The sequence below is a fragment of the Siniperca chuatsi genome, linkage group LG3, assembly GCF_020085105.1.
Source record: "Siniperca chuatsi isolate FFG_IHB_CAS linkage group LG3, ASM2008510v1, whole genome shotgun sequence".
NCBI classification, from domain to species: Eukaryota; Metazoa; Chordata; class Actinopteri; order Centrarchiformes; family Sinipercidae; genus Siniperca; species Siniperca chuatsi.
Genome location: NC_058044.1, coordinates 7,009,237 through 7,020,763, shown reverse-complemented (window position 1 = coordinate 7,020,763; position 11,527 = coordinate 7,009,237). Strand labels below are relative to the sequence as shown.

Here is an 11,527-nt window from a genome sequence, read left to right as displayed (position 1 = left end):
GATAATAACTACTGGTATTTGATATTATCTACAAAAAAAGAAGTGTTTTGACAAAATTCAACACAACAAAGCTTCCAATCCTCAATATGATATCCTGTGACAAGACAGTGAAACAGCTGGGTTTAAATTCAGTGTTACATATATATTGGTTAATTAAATAGAGCTATTACGCCAATCAAAATAATTTATGACTGATACTTTTCTCAAATGTATTAGAGCTACTTAGTGGAATGTTTTTGTGTCCTAAAGCAAAACTGTTTGGTATTTATGACTTGAGTGAGTGAGTGTGCATTAAATGTGTGCGTTGAAAGTTCGTTACAAATGATTTGCCGGAGAAAGCACAAGAACATTTGCATAAAAATCCCGAGGTACTTCCCATCGTTGGTGGCATGTCACCTGCACCTGTAAAGTCTCACAGTACTGAATAAAAACAGACAATGTGTGTAAAATTGTTTTTTTTAACTCTTTTATAAAATATTTGTAATAATTCAAGTATTATTTAACTTTTATCAGTGTGGTGCAGTTCATTTTAAATGTGTCCCAGTTCGCTTTGGCAGAGTCACCAGGTGGTTGCATGGAACTCTCAACATACAGGCCGCGTCTTTGACAGCAGCCTCTTGTCTTCATCAGGTTCCCATCAGTCTGTGAGGTGACAGGCTGTCCAGCCTTTAACTAGTCTCTGAAAGCAGCACAAGTTTCTGGAATCGATGCCTGATCTCTGCAGGCCCCAAAGACACCATCATCTCAGCTACACTGGGCCCCTGCTGCAGGTCAGAGGAGAGGAGAAGAGAAGATCAGGGGTCAGGGAAGTAATGCAATCAAACCAGACAGTAAGAAAACAGACAGTAACCTCTGTGAAAAGCAATCAGAATCTACTTCCTCTTTCCATATTCCCTCTCTGAATATCTGCAGGGTTCCTGTGGTGAATGAGTCACTGTAGGTTTTCCTGAGGCTGTAATCATTGCAATCATTTTAAACACGCTATTTCAGAGTTTAGCTTAGTCATGCTGTGGACAGAAATAAAAAGACATGCAATTGTAACAAGGATCTATGAGTCTTTCTTTTTGATTATTACAGCCAAAAATGATTGAATTTGCTGAGGTGGAGTTTAATAATAAAATTGCAGAATTGAAAATTGCAAGTGAGCTGTAAAAACTGATGAAGGATGTTATTAGTTCCTCTGAGAGTCAAAATGATCTTAAAATAGCATAGTGCAGGTGGTGTTCTTGAGGTAGACAAAACAAAACTTAACATAAGAAAACAAACAAGACTCAGAACTCTGTCTGCACAGAATCCGCACTCAAAGGGTCGTCTAGTCCGATGAGACGCATCTTGACCCTGTTGTGAGCTGTCCCAGACACCATGACTCTTTTCAAACGTGTTAGATTCTATATTAGCCAAAAACAAGATGCGCATGTAGTTGGAGCACCTTGGAGATAAGTCTGAGATGGGAGATGAGCAGTATCCAGTTAGAGCACAAAAGGAAACTTGGAGCAGGAAATGGGGGAAGCAATGGACACACACATTTCTTCAACTGTAGTAGTCTGGTAATTAATACACATTGTCAAAGATTAGCTGCGTGACAACAGTCTGGAATAAAAAATGTCTTGTTGTGTGAGCATAACAGCAATTCTGAGATTTGGAAACTAGTAATCTGCACTAGTATATATACTAGTATGCACCAAAATACCAAAGCAAATTCCTTGTATGTGAAAACCTACTTGCCAATAAACCTGATTCTGAAAACCTGGCGCCTACATTACCAACAATGCAACTCAACCACCGACAGATCATTTCAAAGATTCGGGTGTGTTATGCTAGTGTCAGCTAATGTAGCCTCAAGCCGCTAGCCTCAAGCAGAGATGAGGAGTGGACTACAGAGGTCTGTTAAGCTCACTTCTTTCTAACTCCACACCCCCAGATTCTTTTTCATTTCCAAACTTAGTAGTTTGCTGACATGAGTCAATGTATCAGACTTCACACAGCTCCCTCTGGAGCCACAAAAATCTTTATACAACTGCAGTAGTACAATGTGCAGTAGTACTCCCCAAGACCTGTAAACAAACTTTGATGTGTAAAATCGGTGGCGTTTCCCTATAAATAAAAACCTTCAAGAAAAAAAGGTAGAGGAGAGAGGCCACTGTTTGGACGATCACTTCTTAGCTAAAATATTCACAAAAGGCTAGATGCCGTCAGCATTTGTCAGACTTAGTTCAGCAGGCTTACACATCATAGATTTTCTTAATCTGTAGGTAATGAAAGCAGTAGGTTGTCATGTAGAAAAAGCCTTCTGAGTTTTCTGTGATCAGGAAACATTGAAGGCTCAGTCAGTCACACACAGCTGGGGATGTGTGAGGAATGACTCAACACACAAACAGAGCTGCTGGTGAAGCTCTGGGTTAAAGTTAGTTTGAAGTTAAGTTCAACATTTCCTCTACCAAACCAATTTCAGGTAGGAATTACTATCAATCATAAAAATGAACATGAGGTCTTCAGGTACCTGCAGACCACTGAGAGCCAGACGCAACAGCTTCATCACTTCTCTGTATTTGGTGGCTTTAGTCTGCTTAGCCAGAGTCTTCAGATCTTTACTGAGTCGGTCCACTGCCAGCTCCTCACCTCGCTCAGCTATTAATCTATAATGCACAGACACAGAAATGTTCATAATCCTACTAAAAACAGTGTAGTTGTAAGGTTTAGTGAAATGTTCCATTGTTAATACTACATACCTCAGCACTAATGAAGCAATGTGCTGGGCTTCTGCAGAGAGTGCTGCCACCTGCTGGCTGGAGAAGGAAGGACGCACCCACAGGTAAGCGTAAGCAGGACTTAAAAGCTCCTTAATGGAGGATATGTGACCCTGTAGAGAAGGGAAGAGAATAGTTTCAGTATTACTGAAGAGACATGGGAGCAGCAGTATTGAGAAATAAGAGTAGAAGTCACATCTGATTGTCTGTATAAAGAGACAAATTGGTAAAAGTCTAAAAAGAAAGTTACTGGGCTAGTAATAAAACAAAAGGTCGGAAACTGAAACTAAAAACATTTATCACTTTCTCCCAGCAATTACGGTTTCTTTATTTACATATGGGCCGGTTTCCATGGCAAACAGTGTCTAAATCCCCTAAAGTCTTTGAAGGATAACCCAGATGATGTTCTGCAAATTGAAACTATTTGCAAAATACATTTTGTCAAGACCATGTAAATGTCCAGGGCAAGAACTCAGTTAACCCACTGATATCAATTAATTTTATGGCTTCCACATACCAGAACATTTAAAGTAATCTATCAGCCTGACTTACAAATCCTCCCATGTTTCCTTTTTGCTCTGAACTGTTTCATACATCCCCTTGTTTGAGATGATAATATTAAACATACAGTAAATGCAGTTAGTTATTGTACAGAGATTTCTGGCTGGAAGCTGAAACATGCCGTTGTTTCCTAAATCCTCCGTACAGTGGTTACGCTATGCTTAGGTTCTGCAACTTTCAGTCTAAGCTATACAGTTACCATATACACATACTAAGAAACTTTAAACATCTAACATTTAGCATGTTGAAAATATGGTATGAACACATGGTAACATGTTATGAATACATATTCGTAAGTATGCGGTTATGGTTACCTTACGAAGATGTAGCACCCGCCTGATATAATCCTCATGCAGTACTTCTTTATCCTGGATCTCTGCTGTATAGATCTGCTGGATCTGTTCCTGCAGATCTTTTATCAGCAAATGACACTGCTCCTCATCTTCAATACGGTGTTGCAGGTGAATTCTGCCACAGTTAGAGAGATTATTGATATATGAACTATGACCTGTATAACTTAGAGGTAAAAAAGAATAGCCATTATAGCAGCCCTGTGAGGCTGTACATTAACTACCAGAATAAAACATGATGGATGAAAAAAAAGACAACTTTGCCAGTTTTACATTGTACCACAATCAGGTAAAAGGTTTAGGTTTGGCCAAAGGGTGGCAGCAGAGGAAGGCCACGTTGATACCAAAGGGTTTATCATCTGTACGGTAGACATTTAAAGCAACAGTTCAGCATTTTGGGAAATGCACATATTTACTTTTTTGCAGAAGAGAGGTAGATGAGTAGATTGATACCACTCTAATACCTGTCTGGCAAATATGAAGCTACAGCCAGCAGCCGATTAGCTTAGCTTAGCATAAAGAGTGAAGGAAACAGCTAGCCTGGGTCGATCACAAACCAAAGTGTAAAAACGACAGTTTGTGGTTTTGGGGGGTTAAGTGCTGGAGTATTTCTTGGCTGACACAGTGACTTCCTGAAGTCTCTGCTGGTGGCCTAGCAATCTCACCACAAAGAAAAAGTCAAGCACATAACCCCCTGTAAATCCACAACGAGTTGTTTTTACATGTTTTTGTACGGATGAAACAAACGACATGTAACATATAAAAATAGTGAGCTTCAGAGGTGCTGGTAGGCGGATTCTGTTGCCCTTAGACAGAGACAGTATAGATGTTTCCCCTTGTTTCTATTTTCTTTGCTAAGATAAGCTAAGCTAACCGTGTGCTGGCTGTAGCATCATATTTAGCACACAGATATGAGTGGTATTGATCTTCTCATTTAACTGTTTGCAAGAAAGTGAATAAGCCTATTTACCAAAAAGTTGAATTGTTCCTTTAAAGTCAATGTAGAGCTGAGATTGATGTATTTGACCTGGTGGTGGCTCTAGATGAGAAGTCCAGGGGAACATCAGTCATTACGACTCATCCTCTGAGTATGATTTTCTGCATCAAATTTCACGGTGATTCATTGAATATAACTGGCAAGATATTTCACTCTGTAACAAAGTATTGGACCAACAGACATCCCCATATGCACAGAGCAACACTGCTAGCATGGCTGAAAATCCAATATATCCAAGTCACTGATAAGCTCAGAAAAGGGGAGCAGTAAGAAGCTTTTATGTCCTGTCATTATGAGAAACATGGCAACACAATAGAAAAGAGAAAGAAGAAAGACACGGAGGGCGGGTTCTGACTTACCTGTTGAACTCTGGTAGTTTTTCCAGGTCTAACAGAGCAGAATGTGTTGTGATCTTTGAGGGATTAAACTCAGAGATTAGTTCATCTATCCTCCGCCCCATTTGATTGGCTGTAAACCAACATAAGTAATTTAGAAGCATGAAATTGTTCTCATTATATTAATCCTTTCAGAACTGATCAACATTTTTTTTTTTTACTGTTTAAAGATGTAATTTTAAATACAACATATGCGTGAAACTAAATGCAGTTTCTTTACATTACTTGGTTTACTGGTAACTAATTTTTCTCTTTATTCCCTTTCTGAAAACTCTTCCATCACTCACTGTTGAATCCAGATCCACAGTTGGTTGTGATGTCCAGCAGAGCCTCTGGCAGGACTCCGTCTCTCTGGAAGCTTTGAATGAATATATCCCCCTGCCTTTTGGACAGTTTACTGCCATCTTTGTTCATCAGAAGCGGCAGATGTCCAAACGTGGGCGGCTGCCATCCAAGAGCACGGTACATGAGGAGATGTTTGGAGGTGGAGATGAGCCACTCAGACCCCCGCAGCACATGACTGATCCTCATGTAATGATCATCTACTATGTTAGCAAGGTGATACGTGGGAAAACCATCTGCTTTTATCACTACAGGGTCTCCCTCCACCTAAAAAAAAAAAAAAGAGGACAGAGGGTATGAAAAGCAAAAGTTATTCAATCCCATCAGACATTTGAGTTTGTTTTTTAGAAACTAAAATTGTTGTTAAGCCATGTTTGCAATGTCAGTGAAATCAAATGAGTACATTTAAATTTAATGTCAAAAATTGTATAAAAACAGCCATTTGCTTGCTGAGAAAGTGATAATTGATGGTCCTCACACCTAAAATGATGTGTGACTCTGAAACAGAGCGTGTAATCACTACAAATCTGACCTGGGCCACCTCATGATGATTCCATCCAAAGATCAGATCCTGAAAAGGCTCGACACCTGCATCCAGACGAAACCTGATCACATGTGGCACTCCCTGAGCCAGTTTCTCCTGGACCTGATTGGCCCGAAGATGACGACACCTGTTATCATACCTGGGGAGTGAGGGGAAACACAGCCAATGCCTTAAAGCTTACAAAAACATCCTGAAGTCTGGTTTTATGTTATCTTCAAGTCTGTGAGAATATGATTTAGGTGAAACTGTAAATTCATGTGCGCATTCATGTTATCTAGTCACCTAGGTGTCTGTCCCGTCCTTAAGGCCTCTTTTTTGAGCAGGTCAAGTCTCTGAGCGCTGCAGAAACAGTAGTAGGCGTGATCACTCTCGACAAGATGCTGGGCTGTCTGACTGTAGAGGTCTAGTCTCTGAGACTGCAGGTACGGCCCCACTGACCCACCTCGACGAGGACTCTCATCTGGAGGTACACCTGGAGGTGAAAGTGAAAGTGTAAATGGGGACATAATAAACCATTTCAACATATCATTTTATTGTAATATTATTCAGTCATTTTGCTTTAACTGTTACTGTACTAATAATATTAATCCATGAACTAAATAACCCATTAACCGCGTTTCTTACCAGCCCACTCCAGCATGTCCTCTATGGACTCTGCAGCTCCTGGTACCAGCCTGCTCTGATCAGTGTCCTCCAGTCGCAAGATGAACGAGCCTCCATACTTCTTGGCAAAGATGTAATTGTAGAGAGCAGTTCGGAGGCCTCCAAGGTGCAAGAAACCTGCAGCACAGCACAATATATTGTTAGAACATCAGATGCAGGACAGAGAATGTTAATAAAGTGAAACACTTTATGAACTGAACAGGCCTTTTTCACAGCAGACATTTTGACTTGTCAAAGTAGGAAAAACACAGCTGTACAATACAGGCGCTGAGGGTCACTGAATTGACTGGACTAAAATGGCAATATTTAATCCATGTTTTACACAAGGCTTTTGAAACAAAAGTGTGGTTGAAAGCTACAAAACTACAATAAAATAATACTTTTTTTGTTTCTTATGTACATAGTGAGAATGACAACTGCTGTAGAAGACAAACTGGAGCAAGCAGGGACATACAGCCATTTGGCTAGAAGTTGGCTGAGCATACTAAAGCACAACTGTCATCCAAAGACAGACTCTGGACACGGGACTGCTTTTCAAAATGCTGCCAGTTAAATTAATAACTAAACCTGTGTAAAATGTATCTAATCTTCCTTGGAATATGACTTAGTAAAATATAAACTGGATCACATATCAGTTTAGCACCCAAACCCATATTTTCAATCAAGGACGTATAATTATTTCTCAGATAAATGACTCAAAAAATGTTAATGAGGAGTGTTTGATTTGTTGATCTCTGATCGAAAAATTGGTGCTGTGGTAAAGAGAGGAAACTGCAGAGGGTATATAAACAGAGCCCACAGTTCCTTGCCATTTCTAAAGGTCATTTTAACACTAAGTATTTCGGTGAGGACCTTACCTGTGGGACTGGGTGCAAACCTGACCCTCACTTCACCCTGAACCGTGGAGCAACATCTTATAACGGCGGCTGTCAGCTGCAGTTTAACCCGTGTGTTTCTGACCGCTGTCAGCCGCTGAACACAGCTCTGAGTAAACAGCATCATATGAAGTTTTATAGTCGCCTAGCTAGCTAGCTAGCTAGGTAGGTAGCTAGGTAAGTTAGCAGTCCAGCTTCGTGAAGGTTTACGACCGTCACTGAAACTGCATTTCGATAGACGATAGCAAGACGATCACACGAAACACTATAATCCTAAAGGTTGTCCCTCACATGTGTGAGTGTTGAGCGGCGTTTGTTTTGGTCAAACATGATGTGAGTCCATTGAGGAAGTTTCTTCTTCGTCGACAAAGGACCGGAAGACGAATTGAGCGTCCTCAAAGCGCACACTGTCACCCAGCGGTCATCTCTTCTTCTTCAATTCTTCAATTCTTCAATTTGACCCATACTTGGGATTAAAAGTCAGGATATTTTGGCTTCTGACGAATCAGTTTTGACCATATATATTTTTAATGAGTCAACTTTATGTAACTTTATGCTAAATTGCTGAACAACACCTTTAAGCCTAAATTCATTCATTCTTTCAGTGTGGAGCTGTTTAATCACGTTTTGGTTTATGAAATCAAAAAACCCCAAATACTGTACATGTTCATTATTACCTTAATTTCGAGTGGATAAAATCCTCTATCACTGTATATGTAATTATAATGCAATTGTTCTGAAAAATCAATTTAGATACTGTTTATGTAAAAAATAATAACAAGACAATAACTTCTGTTTTCTGGCTGAATCAGCAAAGAAAATACCAGACCAATCAAGGTTTCATCACATTGATGCAAAAATGATATAAAAATCCATATTGCCATAAAGCAGTCTTGCTTATTTATGTGTAACTTTATGAAAGGGAGGGCTACCATGGTATAAACAGAAACTCTGACGGTTGACAAATTTATATCACCTGACTGTATATATTGTCATATTGCCCAACACTGACCTTCATAGTAAAATCCTTAATTCCAGCATTTCTAAATTTAATTTGCTGTCTGTCCTCCTCATACCTGCTCACACTATATGATTACAGGTTTAACAGACTGTTAAACCACATACTGTAGGGATTAAAGTTAACATCCTCTCTGTTTTCATCTGGCTTTTCCTAAATGTTTCACTGACCTTGTTGTTGTGAAAATGATACAGAAATCTTCCCCTTAACTTAGAGTGCCACTTTCAACACCTCTAAACCTCACTAATCAACAAGTTATATCTCCTTTTTAATCTGCTCAAAAAACCTAAACCTCATGGTCACTCTTTGGTGTCTATGTGGATTAAACAAATTAAATATAACATGTTAATTAGTGAACTTGATAGGTGCTGGTACAGGTGGATTTTATTAACTGTGGACAGAGCCAGGCTAGCTGTTTCCCCATGTTTCCAGTCTTTTTATGCTAAACTAAACTAACCAGCTGCTAGTGGTAGCGTCGTACTTAGAGTACAAACACGAGAGTGGTGTCGCTCTTCTCATCTAACGCTCCGCCAGAAAGCAAATAAGCACATTTCCCAAAATGTCGAACTTTTCTTTGACATAAAAATACTAATTTGTGCAGCTTTAAAAAATGAAAAGCTAAACATTAGTTTATATACATTTGTTCAATATTCTTTCAAGTACAATATCTCTGCCATGTAATTCTTAAAGAGTTATAATAAATCAGATGGACTCTGACTGAAATTCTGATATATTGTGACACTGTCATAATCTGTGAGTTATATCAGTAACAAAGTGTCTGTGGCGGTTGTGTTCTGTTCACACTTTACTGTAAGAGTGAGTCAACCTTTATACTGGATGAATCACTTCCTACAATACTGAATTAAGTTTGTTTGAAGCCTCATCCTGTCTGATCAACAAACCAGTTTAACTTGATCTGTGTGTGCATGCCATAGCGTAAGTGTGTGTGTGTGTGTGTGTGTGTGTCTGTGTGTGAGCACATACACATGAATAACAAAGAACAGAACGGCTTGTCTGTCACTGTGATGTTTACAGTCCACATTTTGATTTTACAATGACTACTTGTTTAGTATTTGCTTGTTATTTAGGCATTTAAGCAAACTGACAGACAACCCTGAAATAAATTCTGGAAATGTATCACATTTAAAGCCTTAAAAGAGATCTCTTTTAATGGCAGAACTGTTTCTGGTCAACCCTTATTTTGGTTTCTACACATGACGGCTTGGTTGGGTGCAGTATAACCACAGAAAAGAAGAAGACTTCCCTTGACAAGCTGTTTAAAATTCAAAATAAATCCATATTAATGTAACTTTTATGTTAATAATCTCTCTACATGCTAGGGGAGCGTGCCGGAAGGAGAAGAGCCAACCTTGCCCTGCCCCCATGTGAAGCAAGGAGGAATCACCCATCATCACCTGTGTAATTGCCACAAGACAACACACCCTTCAGCTACTGGTACACCTGTGTCTCAGGTGTCAGGAGAGAGAGAGAGTGCTGAACACTTGAACAGCTCTACAAACAAGATTTGGTAAGCGATTCGGCTTTGATTTCATGTCATTTTATGTCTGTCACTGCAACCTAAAGGATCCTATCATCAATTTTGAATCTTATGTCTATGTGTACTTGTACTTGTCTATGTCTGTTATGATTGATATTTATTCTTATTTAAAGAAAGATTAGAAAATGAAGAGCAATAGGGCTAAATTTCTTATATACTGGCAGGTCATACAGTAACAGGTGAATGCCGATAATGTTGGAAATCAGTGAAGTTATCAGTTAAGGTACCATAATCTGGTCCTTTTTGTTGTGTGAGTGTGTACCAACATGCCGTTTGGGGATTTGAGCCGTGGGAATAATAAATTCTGCCTCATTAGACTGGGTTAGAGTATGTATGGGTTACTCTTAAAAGAGGCATTCTCCTTACAGAATAATATCTAATAAAAAGGTGACTTTCTAAAAAACCTTTAGAAGAAAGAATAATAAAGGCATTATGGGAAATTCAGCAGACAAAATGACTGGTTTGTAACTGCAGTTGATGAAATGAATTCATCTCTCAGTGAGGAAAAAACAGCAGAGGAAGAATCATTCAGACCTAAAGTAAAAGTAACAACACCACAATGGAAAAATACTCCTTTAAAAAGTATTATTCTCAAAATGTATTAAAAGTATCAAAAGTAAAAGTACTCTTTATGCAGAATGCTTCCTTTCAGAGTGTTATATTATTATACACATTATATTATCATTATATTATTTTCACAGCATTAATGTGTACGCAGAATTTAAGTGCTGTAGTTCATCAGTGTAGTCAGTTTTAGCTACTAAATGGTAGTTATTCTATAGCATTGGATCATAGTTTATAAGATGGCTATATGTTTTGCATGTAAAATATTTAGCAAAGTAACTATCAGTGTTAAATAAATCATAATGAAGTGGAGTAAAAAGTTTAATATTTCCCCCTGAAACGCAGCGAAGTAGAAGTATAAAGTAGTATCGTTAACAATTTTAACATCTAGGGAAAAAACTGTTTTAGTCCATCACAGGTAAATTAACATTTATGATAAACTGCAATAACAAGACATCTGTAATTTATAGTTCGTAATGTATATAAACTAACATTGAAATTATGTGTTTTGACTGTGTACTCAACTTGTGTAACCGCATTTTATTTTATTTTGTCAAAGTTCTTTCAATCCCCATTCAATTTTACTTCTTCTTACATAATATGGATTTGTTTTCAAAACTAAAAGGGAAATGAGAGGAGGGAATATGTTTGTGTGTGTGTTTGTGTGTGTGTGTGTGTGTGTGGATATGGGTTTTCATTTAACCAGCCTTATTGGATAAAGATTTACAAATATTTTCACACCACTTCTGTTAAGCACCCGCTTTGGAAATAGCAAATTAGTCACAAAGAAAAGTGTTTGTCTTTCACCTGCCAGAGCTACAAATGTGCGAGGAGGAGATGATCCTGAACAAACACTTAAAGTTTAACAAACTATTTATTCTAACAAAAGGATGTATGTTGCAATATATGGCTC

The 11,527-nt window shown here is 38.5% G+C and overlaps 2 protein-coding genes across 3 annotated transcripts in view; one reads left to right on the top strand and one right to left on the bottom strand.

Moving 5' to 3' along the window:
* Positions 1-449: 449 nt before the first annotated feature.
* Positions 450-7,882, bottom strand: ears2 (glutamyl-tRNA synthetase 2, mitochondrial). Of its 2 annotated transcripts, none has more exons than XM_044188012.1 (10): positions 7,766-7,882; positions 6,561-6,716; positions 6,219-6,408; positions 5,925-6,075; positions 5,338-5,659; positions 5,015-5,123; positions 3,623-3,776; positions 2,730-2,860; positions 2,501-2,636; positions 450-764 (listed from the first exon to the last, which is right to left on the bottom strand). In XM_044188012.1, the coding sequence occupies exons 2-10, from the start codon at positions 6,574-6,576 to the stop codon at positions 669-671; spliced, it is 1,305 nt and encodes a 434-aa protein (XP_044043947.1). In that variant the 5' UTR covers positions 6,577-6,716; positions 7,766-7,882; the 3' UTR covers positions 450-668. The 2 variants fall into 2 exon arrangements, with proteins under 2 accessions (XP_044043947.1, XP_044043938.1); XM_044188003.1 differs by having other exon boundaries at positions 7,457-7,867.
* Positions 7,883-9,837: 1,955 nt separating this feature from the next.
* LOC122872151 overlaps positions 9,838-11,527 on the top strand; it is a 41,770-nt gene continuing 40,080 nt past the window's right edge. Inside the window, exon 1 of the mRNA XM_044187954.1 lies at positions 9,838-10,020. The gene's annotated coding sequence lies outside the window, so the exon portion shown is untranslated. The remainder of the gene's footprint in view (positions 10,021-11,527) is intronic.